At 55.2% G+C, this 20,941-nt stretch overlaps 1 protein-coding gene across 1 annotated transcript in view; it reads left to right on the forward strand.

The window, feature by feature from the left end:
- The first annotated feature begins 814 nt into the window (after positions 1-814).
- NRBP2 (nuclear receptor binding protein 2) overlaps positions 815-20,941 on the forward strand; it is a 33,502-nt gene continuing 13,375 nt past the window's right edge. Inside the window, exons 1-10 of the mRNA XM_040547581.1 lie at positions 815-1,039; positions 15,282-15,404; positions 15,586-15,687; positions 15,930-16,019; positions 16,593-16,633; positions 16,712-16,806; positions 17,108-17,131; positions 17,481-17,564; positions 18,245-18,300; positions 19,027-19,122. Of these exons, the coding sequence (XP_040403515.1) occupies positions 923-1,039; positions 15,282-15,404; positions 15,586-15,687; positions 15,930-16,019; positions 16,593-16,633; positions 16,712-16,806; positions 17,108-17,131; positions 17,481-17,564; positions 18,245-18,300; positions 19,027-19,122 (828 nt within the window). The 5' untranslated portion in view covers positions 815-922. The remainder of the gene's footprint in view (positions 1,040-15,281; positions 15,405-15,585; positions 15,688-15,929; positions 16,020-16,592; positions 16,634-16,711; positions 16,807-17,107; positions 17,132-17,480; positions 17,565-18,244; positions 18,301-19,026; positions 19,123-20,941) is intronic.

The following is a 20,941-nucleotide window of genomic DNA, read 5'->3' on the forward strand; positions in this document are numbered from 1 at the left end:
CAGGGAGTGGGACTTTGCATGCACTCTCTGAGGCTAACAAAGCTCAGGATACCCAGTGTGCCACCAGTGCCTCCTCATCCAGCAGCTACACTCACCACAGTCCCTCCTGCTTAACCACACCAACTAAAAAAGGCAACAGTCTGGGGTGAGGGAACATTTCCCAAAACAGCAAGCAGGCACCAGTGTGGAACAAGCAGGGTGGGACAAATAATGAACACGCTAAAAGAAACCGGAGACGGCCAGAAATAAAAGAAAAACAGTGAATGAGCCAGAAACTTTCCAGAGGAATGAAAACATCTGGAAGACTTCTTGCTTAGAGAGCTGAAGTGCTTTCTGGGTGCACAGTACCTCAGCAGGCATGGGAGCCCAGCTGGGTGCTCGTGCCCGGGGTGCAGCACCCAGCACCCAGCACCGACCAGCGGCTGCCTGGGAAGATGGCAAGATGGCAGCGTTCGGCTGCAGGAGAAATGCGAAGGATTGCTGCGAGGACCACGGGCACTCGGATCACACAATCACAGAAGGGTTGAGGTGGGAAGGGACCCCCGGGTCCTCCCCTCCCCACCAGGGCCCCCGGCCGCTGCCCAGCCCCACGCCCGAGCGGGTTCGGGGAGCGCCCGGAGGAGCCCCCAGCCCCCGGTCCCGGTGCCAGGGCTCCGGCACAGCACCGCTGCCCGGGGGCCAGGGGGAGCCTCCTGGGGGTCGGGTCCCGGGGCAGGGGCACGCGCGAGGACCGGCCGCGCTCCGAGGGCCGGCGGCCCCCCGGTACCGGCGGGGCGGGCCGTGCGCGGCCGCACGTCCGGAGCGGGGCGGGACGAGCCCGGGACGGCCCCCGCGCGGCGGGGCTGGGGGTGCTGTCAGCCCGCGGCGGGGCTCCGCTCGGCTCGGCTCCGCTCGGCTCGGAGCGGCTCGGTGCAGCGCGGGGATGGCGGTGCCGGAGCCGGACGCGCGGCTGGCGCAGGAGAAGGAGGAGGAGAGCGAGGAGGAGAGCGAGATCCTGGAGGAGAGCCCCTGCGGGCGCTGGCAGAAGCGCCGCGAGCAGGTGGGCGCCGGGCGCGGCGGCCGGGAGCCGGGAGCCGCCGCCGGGCCTCGCGGGGCCCCGGGCTGTGCGGGGCGGCAGCGCTGCCCCCGGCCCCGCCGCAGCCCGGAACCCGCCCCGGGCGCGGGCGGCGCTGCCGGGACCCGCTCGGCGCCCGCAGGTGCCCGCTGAGGGCGATGGCCGCGGCCGGGGTGCAGGAGCAGCCCCGCGGGGCAGCGAGGGACGGGGGCGGCCGGAGGCGCGGGGAGCGGGGCTGTGCGTGCCCCGGTGCGGGGAGCCCCGGTGCGGGGAGCCCCGGTGCGGGGAGCCGGGCCGTGCCAGGGGCAGCCGGGCGGTCCCGGGCGCGCAGCCCGCAGCGGAGGGCACTGGTGGCCGCGGGAAGGAGGCTGGGCGCCGCTGGAGCCGGCGGCGAGCCCCGTCCTGGAGGCTTTCGCTGGCCGTGCTCCTCGAGCCGTGCCCGGTGTCCCTGGTACCGTGGCACGTCGGTAACTGCGGGTCTGGGGGCCGGGGAACTGCAGGAATGAGGACTTGCCGGGCAGATCGCGGGGCATGGCGGTGATGGGGGCTGGCCCCTGCGCTACTGCCCCCAGGGCTGGAGAATCCGGTTCCTGCTCTCCAGAGAAGAGCTTTGGACTGTTGCAGCTTATCTGCCAGCCCAGGGGCACAGCAGAGCCCTCCTGCAGTGCGTCCTGTGTTGTTCAGAGCTCCCATCACCACCCCTGACCTCTCTCCTCCAGACGTGTCCCTCATGTCAGTGCAATGCCTCTCCCCCTGAAAGTGAAGCCCGAGTCTCCCTGCCTCTGTCAGGGCACCCAGGAATCGGGATCAAAGTCAGTAGGTAAATCCTCACCCCAGGCGGAGGTGGGACAGCGATCACAGCTTCTAAAGGGTAAAAGGGCCCATCCCAGGCTAATCCTGTTCTTTATCTTCCCACTGCCTGCTAACAGCGTTTCTGCAGTCCATCCAGTGCCCCAGCTGGGCTGCAGGCTCTTCATGTTTTAGGCTGTCCCTCATCCCAGCCTGGGCTTTGCTGAGATGTTGATAACCTGCCTGTATCGGTGCCACCAGCACCTGCCTTTCTTGTGTCGCTCTGTGCTTTCTGGCACTTCCACGCCCACACATCACAGTTTGATCTCTCTTTCCCACTACCTCAACACCTCTGCTGCGTATCAGGGCCTCGCATGGGTACGTTCCACATGGCTAGTGCTGCAGCCTTGTGCCCCAGCACGCATGCAGTGGTGCGTGTGCCACGTGGTGGGTGCCAGGGCCTGACTCCACGTTCAAAATCCCATGTCTTCTTTCCCACCTTGCCCTTTGCTCTCCTGGGGTATCAGATCCCACCTGTGCACCACATCTGAGCCAGATGTATTTTTGCCTTATGTCGTTTCCCAAATCTTCTTTGGGACTGGCTTTGCTGGCACCCATCATCAGCCGTCCATCCAACCACTGCACCCTGCAGCCGGCAGGTGCTGAGCTCTGGCTGCTGGTGCAGGCGTTGCGGCATGTCCCTCGGCCCCAGGCGGCCGCCACGTGCTGCCGGTGAGGCCTGGAGTGGCAATGGAGGAGCAGCCGGCAGACCCCGTGGTCTCTGCCAGGTGGCTCTGCAGGACAGCTGAAGGGCTGAGAAGAGCTGTCAGGAAAACAGATTTTTGGCTGAGAACACCCTGATGCTCCTGCAATTAGACCTACAGGCACAAAATGACCTCCACTGTGTGTTGGAAGTGAGCAATAGGGGGGAACCGTTTGGGCTGTACTGAATAATTCCTGTAATTTAATGGCGTCTGACCTGTAGTCACACTGTGTGTTTTCACAGAGTTCTTGGATGATGTGTTTTAATCTGTGACCCACCAAAACCATCTGAGCACCCTACTTGTCCTTGGCAAAGACATGACTTGGAGGTCATTTCTTGTCTGAACAATCCCTGTCTATTTTGACCCAAAGGTGACATTTAATGATGTATATTTTAACATGTAACTCAACAAGTGAGCTCTGAGCTCTCCACAGTGGCATTGCAGTGGCTGGAACTGTCCCCTGGAGGTTTGTCGCCTTGTGCAGTGCATGGGAGAGGTGGAAACAAACGAGGTGCACAGCACCATCAGTGACATTTCCACGCAGAAGTTTTGGTAATTGGTCACTGTGCCGTGCCACCCGTCTGTGGTGTTTCTAGATGGAGAGGTGGGAGGGGAGGATTGACCTTTTGTGGGTGTTGTAGGACAGCAGGGGGTGGCAGGAAAGCTTGTGTGTCTTGTGTGTCTCAGTGGTTTGAGAGGTGGCCACACAACAAAGAGATGAGTTACAGTGCTGCCATCATCACATCACATGATGAGCAAGGGGCTCTTCACATCACATGATGACTGTTCGCCCATGGCAGAGCTGCATGCCTCGGGAAAGGGTGCATTCAGGTGAGCGACCCGAGGAGAGCTGTTTGCTTAACAGGGACAGGGGCCATGAGCTGTAAAGCTGCCGCGACAAAAGCGTGCATGAATTCGAACAGGGAAGTGGCAGCACTGCCTAACATTGCAAATGAAAGTGAAGGAAGTTTTGTGTAAGAGACTAGTTATTGCATATTCCTAGATGCTTCAGTTATGTACCAGGAAGAAAACAGTTTGCTATTTGTAAGCTGTTATCTTCTAATGTAGATAAACAGCCATTCAGTTTAACAAACATTCTGATTTCCATAAGCACATCGAGTATTTTTACCAATAGGGATTTTCCCTCCTTATCCTGATAACTTAGTATAATTATTTATTTTCCTTAACTTGCTCTTGTCAGAACAGTTGAGTCCTGTATGGGACCCATGGTGCTGTGCTTGATCCAAGGTCCTGCTGTTGCAAGAATGGGTCCGGAGAGGTGGGAGAGTGCAGACGTGCAGTCTGCAGCAGCGTACAGAGCCCGGAGAGCTGAAGTGAGCGGGGGTGAGCACCCTGCGCAGGCTTCTGAGGCTTAAACCGTGGTGCCCTGTGGTGTAGGCTGAGAAGCATGTTATGATAAATTCCTAGTGTGTATCTATTAATAACATGTACCCAAGGACTGCACCTTTGTTTTCACATGTAGCAGTTACAGCCATTCTCTGCAGCCCTACAGAGTGCGTTATTACACCCAGTTCAGGTACGGGTGCAACAGCGTGAATGTGCTGTGCATGGTGCCAGTTCCTACCGCTGTGCTGGGTCTGGCCATACACGCCAAAGAGGAGAATACTTCCCTTCACAACTTCCGTTGTCTGTTCATGATGCATGTATTTATGATGCATATGAAGTCACAGTTTAGGAAATGGAAGCACTTAAAGTATTTTTGCAACTTATCTGGAGAAACAGTCACGTGAATCCTTCAGTAACTTCACATTCAGCATCAGCACAACCCATGTTCTGCCTCCCTCACTTCTCTCCCTGCTACTAGTGTGAAAGTGCAGCAAAGGAATGCTGCTGCTGTAGACTTTTCCATTTAGGAAGATATGTTTTTTTCAGTGTTGGTTTGATGACTTCATTTACTTTTTCCACCCGTCCTGTGGAGTAAGAGTAATAAGGAAGATGAAACCTGATATACTGCTTTTTAAAAAGTTTTGCAAAACTTTTCCCATGCGGTGGGGTTCCTAGTCTGATTACAGTTTCCTGAGTAAACTCTAGCACCATGTTGCTAAAAACAAATGTTTATGTATCCATGTTGCTTTGCATTTGCAAAACCTTTATCCCTTTGGAAAGGGGGCTGTTATGACCAGTAGGCATTTGCTGACTCTGCTGTTCACGAGCACTGGTACTGTGGCATTAATCGGTAATGTACCCCTGGTTCAGGCCGTCTCCAGCACCTTTCTCATCCATCCCTGCGGGTGTCCCAGACGGACAGTTCTGCCTCTTGTGCTCCACACGAGAGTGTCCAGGATCAAGTGTGCCCTGGGTTGCCTTCAGCATTCCTGACCCTTTCTTTTTGCACGTGAGCGCATGCTTGCTCTGGCAGGGCTCTGCTGTCGTTCACAGGACTGACTGTTAGGTCCCATTCTCTGCGTGTAACCCTGACATCACAAGCCCCGCATTCTGCTTTGCAGAGCTGGCAGCTCCAGTGCAGCTGCTGATTGCTAAAATAGGGCTGGTCGCAGTTTTGCTCTAAATAGCCTATTGCTCCCCTTTTGGTCACTTTGTTTAATAAAAGGGTTAATGACTGCTTGTATAATGATACAGAGCCCTTGAACTATGAGCTTTAGCCAACTTCTAAAACCAACAGGAGGAAGGGGAGGAAAAAGAGAAACGGTAATAGAAGGAAAGAAAAGAAATGCTTAAACAGATTTTGAAGAAAATAAAGTGACTTGAGAAAAGCTGCAAGAGGGGGAGATTTTGAAATGTTGTTATAGCTTCCCCCAGACCTAAAACTGAAAACAACATATGGAGAAATAATCTAAGGATTTAATACACTGAGGTGGAAGGGAGTTCCCCCTTTTTTGGGTATTCATGATGTTTGCAGTGAGGATAACCAGTTCTGTGATACATTGTCTGGAAAGCACCCAAGTATTTAATATTTGCCACCAGAGTTATTTTTAAAAGCTGCTTTGCTGCCAGCCCTCCCAGGAGACTAGGACTTGAAGCGTGCTTTGTTGTGAAGTGCTTTTCCAGAGCAGAGGGGATCAGCTGAAGGACTCAGCTCTTTCTTTTCATGCCATCTATTTTTTTCTTCCACTTACTGGTTTTATGGCTTTTGTTTGCAGTTTGTTTAACTTTCCAGGATGAGTTTACTTGCAAACCTGCTGGCCTCAGCTGATCAGACAGGTTCATAGCATCATCACAAGGCTTTGCTCTGGGCTCCAGGTAGGAAGTGGAGCATCCCAAGTGGTTTTAGCTGAGGATATTAGTGAGAGAAAGATGAAGTTGTCTGAACTAAGGTGGCATAACTCACCAGTAGGTAAACTTAATTGGAAGCAGACAGTGAAGTCCTCTTCTCAGCATGTTTTCTGACTGTTTGGCAACAAACAAGGCTTTTCATGCTAGTTTTAATGTCCTCGTCATCACACTTCCAGTTTGTGTGGGCGATGAACAGGGAGACTGTTTCACCTTTTGCTTTGGGTCTGCTTTCCCTTGCTACTTTCTCTGTTTCAAGGATCCTTTAATCCTTCATGATCTTCCTGGTCACAACAATCCTCCGCCTTGTTCTCATTGCTGAGGAGGGCGGTGACTTAGCTGGGTGGTAAAGGTTAGTGCAGAAACTTGTCCTTTTTCATGCGGTAACATGCTCTTTTATTTCTATCCATATACTCCACAAGAATGCCTATCTGTTTACAGCTCTTTGCTCCTGGGCTACTTGGTGTGCTCCTTGCTAAGACACTATCTGTCTGCTCCAGCTTCTCGCCATGTCACGAATGCATGCAGCTGCTCCTTCTTTGTTCCCTCAAACTAGACACCAAAGAGAGCTGTTAAAATTACCAGGATTCTCCATGTTTTGACCCCTTTCTGTTTTTACCAAGCTTTTTTTTTTCCCCCTTCCATTTGTTTTTGCATGCAGGTATTTTTGTTTACAGTGGCCAGACATCTCATATGAACCTTGCGAGCTTATACACCTTAAGTGTCCCTTGTCTACTTCCTCCTTTTTCTCTGATGTAACCTGAGAACACACACGATCCCAGAAGCTTTTTTATTTCACTTCTGGGACAAAGGAGGCGTCCCATGGTCATGTTACAAAATGGGTTCAAAGATGGTCAAATGCTCATTGGTTTGCTCTTCCATTTCACAAGTTAGCACAATAAGCACATGAAAGGCAGTGTTTTAGCATTACCCGATGTGATCATATTGGGATCAGAAATGAGCTCTTGTTACCTTTCATGGAAATGGAATTATGGCATCCTGTGTGTTCAGCTTGGGTTTGCTCTGCACCATCACAGCAAGAGGGCAAATACTCTCCCCACACAGTCTGAGGGGTAAATGACACCAAATTCCTGTTAATTGGCCTAATTTATACTGGTCACTGCTTGTGCCTGTCTCGTGAAGGGTGGCTGTCAGTCATCTTCAGGATGGGCTTGGATGGCCAGCTCGCGCTGCCCATCACTCTCTCCATGAGCACTGCAAGCCCACCCCTAGGCGCTTGCCCCAGGTTCAGGTGGGCGGGCGTAGGGGGGCCTGCAGTAGCGGGTGGGGACACCGCATCTCCTGTCCTGGGGCACCTCCTCCAGCCACAGGCTCGCACCTCCCCAGGGCTGCACGGTGCCCTGGGATAAAGCAAACGGCTTCCCGTCACCAGCCAGGCATCTGTGCAGTGCTCGTCGTCTGCCCTGGAAGTAACAACACTTATGCCTGCAGGATCTCGCCTGGCTCTTATCTGGGCAGTGGAAAAATACACTTCTGTGCCCCCTTCCCAGCAGTGGAAGGAGAGGTCAGGGATCTCAGGGTTTGTTCCAGCAGCCGCTGGGCGAGAGGGAAGGGCAGGAGTGGGTATGGGAGAAGGGAACAGTGCCCAGCCCTCCCACCTATGGGCAGCAGGCTCAGGCTGAGGGGAATGCTGTGAATTCTGCTGGGGGAGGTTGCAGCTCTCAAACCAGAGCCATCCTGCCGCTGCTGACAGGAAGGGGACCTCATGGGGATGGGGAGAGAGAGTTCATGGAAGGAGCTGGATGAAATGGGTGCTCCTTCTGCCCTGGGACAGGAGGTTTTTGCTGCTGTATGTTCTGCTGTGTTGGCCACGTGCCTGTTCTCCTCCCTTCATCTCTCCTGCCTGCGGTGGAGCTGGGCACCTGGGTTTTGTGGTTTTTTTTCGTGGTTGATTGGTCGAATGCCACTTCTTGCCTTCTGCCGTGCTGCTTCTCTCCTCTTTGAGGTCCACCACTCCCCGAGCACTGTCCAGACCAGGGACACCAGCACCTGCACCGCTTCACTCCATCATTGCACAGAAGATATTAAACTGCAGCAGAGTTTGCCTTGACCTGTGCAAGCACCCCTGGCCCCATGCGTGGCACTCCACCATCCCTGCTCAGCTGAGTCTCTTTGGTTGATAGTGCATTAGCTGTCTATCCACACTGGTCTGAACTACTGCGGAGAATATGTTTTTGTGAGAGGTAGGATCAAATGCTTCACTGGAATCAAAATATTTTCCATCTCATGTGTTCCCTTCACCTGCTAATTGTGTAACATGATCACACAGAGAAAACAGGTTTATCTGGCAGCACAGATCCCTCATCCTGCTCCTGCTCTGTCACAGGACACTAGGCTTGGTCTGTTGTTTTGCTGTGGACTGCAGATAGCAGGATGGGTGGATGTCACCCAGCTGCCTCTTTTGTCACAGCCTTTGGTGTACCTGCTGCCAGGTGAAATTGTGCAGCAGCACAGGCAGGCCTGGGAGCAGATTGCTCCCTAATTGCTCAGGGCTGCTGCTCTTCCCTGCTCCCACACCAGGGACCAAAGGGCTGTTAGTGCTTGAAACAGGGCCCTGGAAGCAGAGCTCAGATCCATGCCACAGAGTCTCAGACCCTGGGCAGAGTGCTCCCAGCTCAGGATCATGGGGTTGTCAGCTGTTCACCCTAAGAATCACTAATGCGCACAGCAGGACCATGGATGAGCCCCCCTCATCTGCTGGGTGCATCCTACATGTGCACTGCTGCTCCCGCAGGACCTGCACCAGCTTATGCTCCTCGTGCAGTCTGCCACCACTATTTCTTCTTGTCCCTACCCCTTGGTAAGCTGAGGGGAGCAGCACAGGTGTCAGTGTAGCTTCAGCTATCTAAGCTCTTTTTTTCCCCTTTTACATATTTTAAAAACATTATTTCTGTATTGCAACAGTCACCCCTACCCTGCGTGTTACAGAGTGTGGGGTGCTGGAGAGAGGATTACAGCCTCTGTCAGGGCCAGGGAACACAGGAGAACATCCCTGTGATTTGGAAAGGCAAAGGGAGTCCAGCTTCAGGCTGGGAAGGGAGGCCCTGTAGAGACACAGTCCTCTGTCTCTGCTGCTTGCACGTGCTGCTCCAGGAGGACAGGCTCTGCCATCTGAGGTGTGTTCGTGAGCCTTAGCAGCACCTGTGTGCTAACTGCAACCTGAACAGAAGTCCCTTGAGAGCCCACACACAGCCTTTGCTGTCACCCAGGCTAATGAGATCCTGGAGCAGAGGAGCAGGTTGGGGATTTACTCTGCAAAAGTGTTCTGCGCATTGTGTTCCCTGCTCAGCCTTGTGGCCCCAGAAAATCCTGCAGGTTCCCAGTGCCAAAAGGGATAAAATGCTGTAGTGTCACGGGGAGTCAGTTAACCTGTGCCAGCTGTGAGCATCACCATCTTCATGCCCTGCTAGTCCTCCTTCTAGTGCTGCAACCAGGGGTTTCTGCTCCATGGCAGAGCACTACTGGCACTGCTCCCCGGGCCATGAAGCACGGAGGCTGTGACTTGTGGCACCAACAAATACCTGCGGTCACCGTGTCACCAGGGGGCACCTGGTGCTCTCACACCAGGTCTTGGTGAGCTTTGTTCTGTGCCCTGAGAACCTGAGGCTCTGTAAGACAGGTTTCTGCTTTTCCTTGCTGGGCTCACTCTTTGGGTTTGTCAGTTTCCCCTCTGTCCTTCAGAAGGTGCCATTTCTTCCTGCCCTTCTGTCCCAGCACCATCCCCAGCACCTGGAGTGGTGGCTGGGGCAGCAGAGGCAGCAGTGCACAGGCTAGCATGGGGTGCTCTCAGCACTGCTGCCAGCCTGTGGTGGGTGGGAAGGGCTCCATCCCGCACAGCCCCATGCACCTTGGGCCAGCAGCGGCTCAGGCAGCACACCCAACTCAGCTCCAGTCAGTGTGCAGACTTGCAGCTGCCTTGCTCTCCTGCATGCCCAAGGGCCTTTGATTCCTAAAGCTTCATCTTTCCCCTGGTCTCTGTCTTAGCACCAGTCCAGAAAACCCCTGAAGAGGTTAGGTCCTCTTGCTTCCAGTTGTGGGATGTATAGCATCCGTGAGTCACAGAATCACAGAATGGCTGAGGTTGGAAGGGACCTCTAGAGATCATCTAGTCTAATCCCCCTGCCGAGCAGGATCATCTAGAGCACGTTGTGCAGGATGGTGTCCAGGCAGGTTTTGAATATCTCCAGAGAAGGAGACTCCACAACCTCTCCGGGCAACCTGTTGTAATGCTCTGTCACCCTCACAGTAAAGAAGTGCGCCCTCATATTGAGCTGAAACCTCCTCTGCTTCAGCTTGTGCCTGTTGCCCCTCATCCTGTCGCTGGGCACAACTGAAGAGAGACTGTCTCCATCCTCTTGACACTGTCCCCTCAGGTATTTATACACATTGATGAGGTCTCCCCTCAGTCTCTTCCAGGCTAAGCAGGCACAGTTCTCTCAGCCTTGTACGATAGGTGCTCCAGTCCCCTAATCATCTTCGTAGCCCTCCTCCAAACTTGCTCCATTAGTTCTATGTCCCTCTGGTACTGGGGAGCCCAGAACTGGGCACAATACTCCACGTGTGGCCTCCTCCCCCCCTAGAGGGGGACAATCACTTCCCTCAACCTGCTGGCAACACTCTTCTGAATGCACCTCAGGATACCGTTGACCTTCTTGGCCACAAGGGCATATTGCTGCCTCCCTCCCGGTCAGCCTGCTGTCCACCAGGACTGCCAGGTCCCTCTCTGCAGAGCTGTTCTCCAGCAGGTGTCAGCCCCCAGCCTGTACTGGTGCTTGGGATTATTCTTTTAGGGCTTGTGACTGCGGCTACTTCAAGCTGTCTGAAGAAGGCTTCATCTACCTCCTCTTTCTGATCAGGTGGCCTGTAGCAAACACCCACAACAGTGTCAGCCATGGTAGCCTGCCCTTTAATCCTTATCCATAAGCTCTCAATTTGCTCTTCATCCACCCCTAGGCAGAGCTCCACACATTCCAGTTGTTCTCTCACATAAAGAACAACTCCACCACCTCGCCTTCCTGGCTGGTCTTTTCTCATAAGCACATAGCCTTCCATGACAGCATTCCAGTCATGTGAGCTATCCCACCAGAAGGGTCAGCCTTCTGGTGTATCTGCCAGGCTTGTCAGGTCTCCCCTGGCCTCTTGAATGGCCCCTCTGTGTTTCTGTTCATATGGTATTTTTCTGGATGGGTACGCAGAGGTGATGTCTGAGCTCAGGCTGTGAGAAGGACCCACATCATTTCCCTCCCCTTCCCTGCAGTCACTTTGCATCTCAGCCCCAGCAGCAATGGGCCTGGAGGGAGGCAAAGAGACCCTTCAGGAATGGGGGGTGAGTGTCTATGCAATGCCACCTGCAGACCTGTCAGCCCCTTCCCAGCCCCTTCCCAGCCTGCCGCCCCTGCCCGCCTTTCGTTCCAGCCAGCCAGCCCCATCCCAGTAGCGCAGCCGGTGCTTGGTTCTCCCAACAGCTCCTGCCAGGCCAGGCAGAGTGGGCTCTGTTAGTGCCTTGGGCTCATTTTGGAGCCACCTTCAGATTATCCCTCTGCTGTGCATTAAGGTGAACACATGTTTCCAGGCAGGGTCTGCTGTGCACTGTGCAGTGGTGCAAACAGTGCCAGGTGTTTTGTGCCAGTGCCACAATGATGGTAATGTGACCCTGCACTGCTCAGCTGACCAGGGGCCGAGGGCTGAGGCTTTGCCCTGCCTGGTTGCTTTGGAGATGAAGCATCAAACCTAAGCCAAACTTTAGAAATGATTCAGGTAAAGATCCTGTGGGCAGGAGCTGGTCTCTCTTGAAGTCAGGCAGCCCTGCTGGGTTGGAGCCACACTGGGAGTTTCTCCGGCCTCTGGCATGCAGGAGGACAAATCTGGCTGGAAAGCCATCCAGCAGAAAAGGCCCTGGGGGTGCTGTTTGACAGCCAGCTGAACGGGAGCTGGCAGTGTGCGCAGGTGGCCAAGAAGGCCAACGCCATCCTGGCCTGCATCACAACTAGTGTGGCCAGCAGGACGAGGGAAGTGACGGCGCTCTGTACTCAGCTCTGGTGAGACAGCACCTCGAGTACTGTGTTTGGTTTTGGGCCCCCTCAGTACACTAAGGACATTGAGTTGCTCAAGGGTGTGCAGAAAAGAGCAACGAAGCTGGTGAGGGGACTGGAAAACAAGAGGTGAGGAGCAGCTGAAGGGCCTGGGGCTGTTTGGTCTGGAGGAGGCTGAGGGGAGACCTCATCGCTCCCCACAACCTCCTGAAAGGGTGCTGCAGCGAGGAGGGTGCCGGTCTCTTTTCGCAGGTGACAAGTGATAGGACACGAGGCAACAGCCTCGAGTTGTGCCAGGGGAGGGTTGGGTTGGACACAAGAGGAATTTCTTCATGGAAGGAGTGGTTGGGCATTGGAACAGGCTGCCCAGAGCAGTGGTGAGTGGTGGAATTGCCATCCCTGGAGGTTGTGCTTAGGGACATGGTTTAGCAGTAGACTTGGTAGTGTTAGGTGATGGTTGGCCTTGATGATCTTATGGATCTTTTCCACCTAAAAGATTCTATGATTCCGTGTGTGCTGGGGGCTGAGGGTGCAAGATGCTGCTCAGGCATGGGAGGGGGCCCAGCTCCAGCAGTTGGTGCCCACAGCCATGCTGGGGCTGGACCCCTTCTCTCAGCCAGAAGCTGCCAACCTGCCACAATTCTGCTCTTGTGCCAAGGTCCTGTGAGTGTGGCCACCAGCAGAAGAGGCCTCCAGGACCATGCTGTCCTCTGCCTCCCACAGTGGTCAGGGAGTGCTGATCTAGATGGCATGAAGGGTGGATGGAGGACAGGGTGATGTTTCTGCTGAGGGATAGGGCCAACATGTGTGGGTGTCTGGAAGAAAACAGGAGATGAGCAGTCCCCTCTCCTCCAGGTGCTATGTCCACGTCTTCTCCATCTGCTAGAGGCACCCCAGAAGAATAACAACATATCATGTCCTTCTTCTGTTCTCCAAAACAGGCCTCTCCTGCCTATTGCTTTTCTGGCTTTCCTTGTTTAACCACTGCTCTCCCGAGACCCCAACACTATATCACTAAGCCTTCTTCTGTTGACTGTTTCAGTCTCCATAACATGAAAAGCACAAAAGGGAGTGATATATTGTAAGATGCAATCTGATCTTTTGTAAACCTTCACTTACTCGTCCCCAGTGATCTCTTCAGGCTGGCCTCAGCTCCTGCCAAGGGCTTCCTGGAAGCAGTCTGAACAGGGAATTTTCCCAGTCTGGCTTTAGAGTTTTTGCCTGTTAGTCCAAATCCATGTGGTGTCCACAGAGCCCCTGAAAGGCATGGTATCAGATAATGACAGTGACCTGCAGCCAGCTCCTTTTGCCCTCGGTCACCTGTATGTTTATATGCAGCATTTATCTATTTATGCAGTCTGAGAGCTCAGCGCACAAGACAGCTGTTCAGCATGGGTTTTGTTGCCATTCAGCACAAGACTGAGTGCGTTCACATCCCTGTGCTGAGAGCTCACATCAAGTTCTTGGTGCTGCCCAGGGGCGGGAGGCACCCATCAGCACCCACTTCATCAAGGGTGGGAGCAGTTGGTGTGTGGGTCTGAGGTCCTGCAGGCTGGGTCCCTCATTGCAACACAGAGAGGTGGGTGGAGGTGACACCAGAGCTTTTCAGCCCTAGCCGTGCCTTCGAGCCAGGCATCAGTAACCTCAACACAGTGCTGTGCAGCTCCTACATGTCCTCATGGTGATGGAGAGACTGTCAGGGCCATGCTCCCCACCTGACGTTTTGCTTGAGGCCTCATGACCACTTGTTGGGTTCAGGACAGGGTTTTTGTCAAGATCATGAGAGGATTTTTGAGTGGCATTTTTTGAGAGAGGCAGAAAAGCAACTTCATGGAGTACTCAGACCAATGGCCCCCTCATGGTTCTTGGGTGCTTGCCCCCAGCCACCCTCCCTCCCGGCAGAGCCTCCATTGAGACCTGCCTTGGCTTGGTGCTGGCTGATCGTACTGGAGCCCAGGCAGGCCGTGGGGACTTGTGGGAACGGCTGAAGCCAGTAAGGCCAGCTGGCCCCATCACTGGCTGTGCTGGGCTTTGTGCGAAGCGTGTGGAGCCTGTGAGCAGAGAGAACAAATAATAGAGGTGCTTTGTGCCTCCGCAGCAGGAACTGGGCCACAAGCTGGCCGTCTGTTCCCTGCTAATGAGCTGGGGGTGCTGTGTGACCCTTCTGTGCCTGCACCCACAGCTGCCCTGTGCTGTAGCAGTCCAAGCCCCAGTAGTGGGATGCTGCGTGCCGGCCCCTGGCAGCAGCAGAACAATCCTGCTTTTCATCTGGCTGCGGCAACTCTGCGCCGCCCCTGCCACATGCCAGCGGGAACGGGCAGTGCTGCCTCTGCCCAAGTTGCAGGGGCTGGCAGGGTGACCCCAACCCACAGGAGAAGGGAAGGAAGATCAGGGGCTGCAAGTAATCTCCTGTGCAGTGATGCTGATGGGGGAAGAGCAAGGGCAGTGACCGCATGCAGCCAGCGCAGCCAGCAGTTCAGAATACAGCAGGCGCCTTTCCTGGCAGGCAGGACCCTGGTCCTTGGTGGGGGTGTCTCCATGCTATTGAGCCCTTATCAGAACTGGGTGCCTTCTGAACAGGTTTTCTGTGGGCTGGAGCTGGGCTCCCACTGTCCTGAGGATGGGCAATCTGGTGCTGATCTCGAGGCAAGTTCAGCAGTGACCTGGCACAGGGGCAGTGCTGCCGCAGCTGCGTCCATGCTGGATGTGGCTCACAAAGGTGATGATGGCAGAGCTGCTCTCTGCAGGGCCCAGGGATGCAGCTCTGTGACCTTTGGGGATGGAAACTCATCAGACAGACCCTGGGGCATGGAGAAGTGGCCCCAGTCACCTCAAGACGTTAAAAGAGATGATGTCACAGCTTTGGTTTGTCTGCACCTTCCAGTTTGCCCCATCCATTGTGAGTGTCTGTGGTCATCAGCTGCAAACGTGGGTTGCTCCCTGACGTCTGCTGGGATGTGGAGTCCATGTGGGGTCTGTGTGCAAGAGTGGTGCTGGCAGGTGGCTGCTGTAGCCAGCTTCTCTCTGGGCTGGAAGAGAGGAAAGGGGCTGGCCTGGGAGCTGCTCTGAATCATTGGCTCTGTCTTGCACACTCGTGTCCTGGAGGAGCGGTACCGGCTGCTGCAGGACCCAAGCTCCCAGGCAGGCAGGTCCTGAGGGCCAGGCAGGGCAGGCAGCAGGCTGGGGGTTTGCTCCGCTCCCTGTGTCCTGGGCAGAGCCTCCTATGGGCAAGGATCCTGCTCAGGAGCAGGATGCTGAAGCCCATCCACGTCCAAGCATCATGTTTCTCTGCACAGGGCTGCCAGTGGGGCTGGGAGCTGGGGGCAGGGCATGCTCCTCGGCAGTCTCACGCATTCCTGTGCCTTGCAGGTGAATCAGGGAAACATGCCGGGCATTCAGAGCACCTTCCTTGCCATGGACACAGAGGAGGGTGTGGAGGTGGTGTGGAATGAGCTGCTTTTCACTGACAAGAAGGCCTTTAAAGCACATGAGGTGAGCCATCCCTCCCCGTTGGAGAGTGTGCCCCCAGCCCCATGTTTCTTCTGTACCCCAAAACCAGCTTTCCCTGTGACCTGGGCCCAGCCTGCTTCACAGTCCGAGCTTCCCTTGCTCTCTGAGGTGTCCTGCAGAGTCCCAGGAGCTGCCACCTCATCTTTCCCCTCTTTGCCCATAGGAGAAGATCAAGACCATGTTTGAGCAGCTGGTGCTTGTGGATCACCCCAACATTGTGAAGCTTCACAAATACTGGCTGGATGTGAAGGACTCGAAGGCGCGGGTAAGGAGGACTCAGAGAGGGGGTGTCTGGGGGTGCCAGGCTGGAGGGATGCGGGTGGGATCCCAGCTCTGCTTACCCCACCCCCTGGACTCCCCTTCCTTCTCTGGGTCACCGTGGCCAGAAGCCTGCTCTCAGCCTTACACAGAGCCCCACTCAGGCTGTGTGCTGGTGCTGCCCACGGGCTGCATTCAGTGCTGGCTGTGCAGGGAGGCTGGAAAGCTGATACCTCTGTCCTCTCTCAGGTCATCTTCATCACAGAATATGTGTCCTCAGGGAGCCTGAAACAGTTCCTGAAGAAAACCAAGAAAAACCACAAGGCCATGAATGCCAGGGTAGGTTCCCTGAGAGCACATAGGAAGCGTCCCAGGTGAATTGGGTGGTTCTGTGCCTGCTGGGAGAGGGTCTCTTACAGTGCAGAGCGAGTGCATGTGGTCACTCCCTGAGTCACCCAGATGAGAGTTCTGGGGGCTCCATGCTGAACCTCAAAGCCCTCGCCTGTAATATGAGCTCACTACCACACCAGTGCAGTTATGTACTCACAGAACTGGAACTTACTGTTGATGCAAACCATGTGCATGGTCCCCATAACCATACCTAGCTTTTGCCCCCTCTTGTGATGTGCCCTTCCATGCTCCCACCAGGGTTTTGGTGCCCTGGAGAGCTCTGTCTGCTGATAAGGTTTGTGGCACCAATGTTCTCAGCTCTGATGGTGTTTTTTGAACAGGGATTGGAAAGGAGACTGTTGTGGCTGGGACACTGTGTGGGTCATATTTGAGTAACAGTCCCTACAGGGCTAGTGGAGAGCTGATTTACCCAGCTTCTGGGTGATAGGTAGGACTGACCTTATCTGCTGCGGGGCTCTGATGTGTGCCCCGTCTGATGGAGAGCTCTGGTCTCTGCTCTAGGCCTGGAAACGCTGGTGCACTCAGATCCTGTCTGCTCTCAGGTAAGCTTGCTGCCACTGGCCATCCTCCTTCTGGCTGGGCACCGGCAGCACACTCAGGGCAACTGTGTACGTCCCCAGCTTCCTGCACTCCTGTGAGCCTCCAATCATCCATGGCAATCTCACCAGTGACACTATCTTCATCCAGCACAACGGGCTCATAAAGATTGGTTCAGGTAGGATGCTGCTGCTCTTGCAGCCCTGTGGCTCTGAGTGCTTATGAGAAGGATCAGCAGGAGGGAGGTGCCAGCCGAGTGAGAGTCAGAGCCAGGGAGGCAGAGGGGCTGTGCAGGATGCTGTGATGAGTGGGTGCTGGCTGGGGAAGAGGTGAGAGCTGCAGGGTCCCTTGGGGGATCACCTGAGCGTCACCGACATGTGCATCATCTGTGCAAAGTGTAGCATTACCTTCTCTTCTGTTTGTGTCCTCTGCTCCACGCCTTCTAACTTACCTTCTTTGGGATCGGCACTGACCGGCAGTTTGGCACAGAGTGTTTGCAAATGGTGAGTGTCCCTCTGCCACCTCTCCAGCCCATCCATCCCATCACCCATCATTGGGTGGACTTTGCTCCCCAGTGGGCCCTGGGCACCTCTTGGCAGTGAGGATCTAAAGCACCAAGGGGTGGTCCTGGGCTCTACGGGCAGGAGGGGAATTGCTACTCCCGTTGCAGGAGCAGGGGTCCTGCAAGCAGGGGAACTGAGTGCCCCCCCACGTGGTCTGCTTGGTCTCTTTGTGGGCAGGGGCATACACTGAAATCCCTACTACCCTGGAGCTCCCACCTGTGCTCCAGGTGCTCCTGGGGAACCAACTCGGAAGAGCCGTGTCTCAGAGCATTTCTTGTTCCCCATGCAGCCCTTCCAGACGACCTGCGAAGCCCCATCAGGATTGAGAGGGAAGAGCTGCGCAATTTGCATTTCTTTCCCCCGGAGTATGGCCGTGAGTGGGACTCTGTCTGCCAGGGGGTGCAGGCAGAGCGAGGCCCAGGGGGTTGGAGGGGTCCTGTGCACAGCGTGGGCACAGCGGGTTTGCTACAATACGGAGCTATTCAGTGCATTCATAACTAAAGCTCTCAGCCATGAGTCACAGAAGATCTTGTGACTGTGCGATAACATTGTAGGTAGAATTTAGTGTTGATTAGTGCAGAGCTGTGCATGTGGGAAAAACAGTTGTGCCTACACGGTAATGGACTGTGCATTAGCTATTACTGGTTAGGAACAAGGTCTCGGTATGACCACGGATTGCTCTCTGAAAAGGTTATGGCTCGGCAACACTCAAAAGCGTGTAAAATGTTACAGGGACCAGGGAAAAAGGAAGGAGTAAGGAGTCTTTGTGCCATGTGCAAAATCAGTGTGATCCCCGTCATGACTATTCTGGGGCAAATTCGAGGGGAGTAAATGGGAAAGTTTTGTGCAGGGTATCTGGGAGAAAAAGCATGCCAGGGGTAGGAGAAGCAGGCATGAGCAGAGGCGCGGGCAGAGTGAGGCTGGCTGGGCAGGGAGAGAGTGCAGTGTGTGGGGAGGTGTCTGTAGGGATGAGGCATTGGGCACATTGTTCCCAACGTGAGTGGGTGATGGCCTCTGCCTCTGGTGTGATGTGCTTTTGGCTTGGTTTTGCAGAAAAGGCTGATGGGACTGCTGTGGACATCTTCTCCTTTGGGATGTGTGCACTGGAGGTACGGAGTAGGGCTGCTGCAGAGCCTGGGAATCTGCAGGGACTCCTGCTTGACAGGTTTGCCCTTGTGGAGCCTGCTGGCTGGCCTTGGGAGCTCCCCGAGAGGTCTCCCTGCCCTTCTCCAAGCCTTTCTGTGAGCTGGGGGTCCCTTGCTGTAATGGAGACATAGCTTATGGGTGCAGCAAAACAGCCACTGCTGCCATGGCCCAGCCCTGGGCACAGCAGAGAGCTTCACTTCCCCGTCCTGTGCCCAGCTGGTGCACCTCAGCCACCTCTGACGGTGTCTCTGCAGGCTGTGGCAGCCCCGGGAAGGGTCATTGTGGAGGGCAGCAACGGGCTGTGCTTCTCCTGGGGGACATGCACTGCCCTGCATAGCTTGTCCAGGCAGACTGTGGGGCTGTTGGTGCTCTCTGTGCTGTCCACCCCTCTGCACAGTGCCCAGAGAGCAGCCCCCTGCATCTGCTCCGTGTGTGGGCAGCCCGGAGTGCTGGGGTGGAGAGAAATAGGCCCCAAGGGCAGAGCTGCCAGGGAGCCCTGGGAAGCCCCTGGAGATCTGGACCTTGTGGGCAGAGGTGTGCCAGGGCCTGAGGCAGGCCTGGCTGGGCCATGTGTCCTGCTGAGGTGCTCCACTGCTGCCACCCTGGCAGGGGGTGTGTCTTGGGAAGCCCTCAAGGACCGAGCCAGGGCTCGGCTGCCTACAGACACAGCTGCTCTCCTCCTTCCCCAGATGGCAGTGTTGGAGATCCAGACCAACGGGGACACACGAGTCTCGGAGGAGGCAATCGTGCGGGCACGACATTCTCTGGATGATCCCAACATGCGGGTGAGTGCAGCCGATAGAGCCCGGGGCCGAGCCGCCGGGCTGCAGCCTGACCCACCAGTGAGGCTCAGGCATCTCTCTTGGGGGCAACTCCCCCCTCCTTGGACACCTCCCTTTGGCTGGCATCTGAAGGACGGAGGCAGCCTGGTGCTCCTGTGCGCTCCAGGTGACACTGGCACTCGGAAAGGGGCACAGAGACAGTAACCTCTTGGAAACCAGAGGGAAGCCAGTCTGGTGGGCTGAAGGGCACAGGGATTCCTCCCCCTGGGCAGGTCAGGATGGGAGGATGGTCCCCACCCGTTTCCCAGTCCTGCCAAGTAGTGATGCTGAGTGTAAATTCCCAATAGGCGCCCATGTACACGCATGTGCCCGCACACACGCATGCTGTACAGATGTGGCCAACTGAAAACAGTTCAGCAGAGGCCAGGGAGCACCGCATTCATGGCACCCACATAGATACAGACAGTGTGAATAGCTGCATTCTGCTTCTAAGGACCTATACTGAGGGCGATCCCTTTTGCAGGTCACTGGGGTGTCAGCCCTGTCCTACAGGTTGCCAAGTAAGCCCTGAGGTCTCTCTGGTTTCTTGTTCCCCACCCCAAGCATTCATTTTACTTACCAGCTAGCCTGGCTTGACGTTCACTAGAGGATGTCATGCAAACTCATGCCGTGCATACTTATGCCATGCATTAGAGATTAGGAGGAAATTCTTCACTCAGAGGGTGGCGAGGCACTGGAACAGGTTGCCCAGAGAGGTTGTGGATGCCCCATCCCTGGAGGTGTTTAAGACCAGGTTAGACGAGGCCCTGAGCAACCTGATGGCGTCCCTGCCTATGGCAGGGGGGTTGGAACAAGACGATCTTTGAAGTCCCTTCCAACCCAAGCTGTGATTCTATGATACTTAGGAACAGAGCTTAATAAGAAAACAGGACAGATTGAAGAGACCAGGTGCAGGGCTCAGCCAGAAAAGTGCACTGACCTGCAGCATGCATCTTTTACCCCCTCCACGTTCCTCCCTGATCCACTCAACCCCTCCCGTCATCCTCCTTTGGCCCATCCCTGAAACATCCCATAAGTTTGTACATGCCCCACATTATCTCGTTTGATCCCAGAATTCCCCCAGACATCCCATAATAAACCTTGTCCCCCTTTACACGGCAGCCCCCCTTGTTTGCACAGCATCCCTGAGAGTTTCTTTTGCTGAGAGATTAGCACCAGGGACAGACAGTGTCACTGCTCACTGCTGGTGGCCATGAGGGGTAGGCTGTGTGGGCACCCACACAGACATCTCTCCTCTGGTCCTCTTTTTGTCTTTGTGTCTGTTCTGAGCAGCCCTAGCCAGATGGTATCTGGCGTACAGAAACAGCAAGGGACATTTGAAGGGGACAGGCCCTAGAGTGGAGCATGCAGAAGAAGCATGTGTCATGCAAAGATGAAGATCTTGCTTTTCTGCCATCAGGAAGTAGAAACGGGCAGATGCCTCCCTCCTCCCCTGCTGCTGTCAGGAATCCCTCCAGCTGGCTCCATCTGCCCTTTCTCCAGACCCACCAGCATCTCGTTGGAGGGCTGCTGCTCTCAGAGCTGACCCTGACTGGCTGCCAGGATACACCCCTGCCTTTTCTCCTTACACCTGGACTTGCATTGCATACTCCTACCTGGATGAAAGCAAGCCAGGAGCAGAGTTCTGCAGCTGGACTGTTGGTGGATACCCAGCAGAATGCTGCCCACCTGCAGCACCCTCAGTATTGGTGCTGTGCTGTGGGAAGCAGCTGCTCACATCTGCTTCCCATGAGAGGCAGCCAGGGCTGGCAGTGATGCAGAT

This window comes from Cygnus olor, chromosome 2 (assembly GCF_009769625.2).
Source record: "Cygnus olor isolate bCygOlo1 chromosome 2, bCygOlo1.pri.v2, whole genome shotgun sequence".
Taxonomy (NCBI): Eukaryota; Metazoa; Chordata; class Aves; order Anseriformes; family Anatidae; genus Cygnus; species Cygnus olor.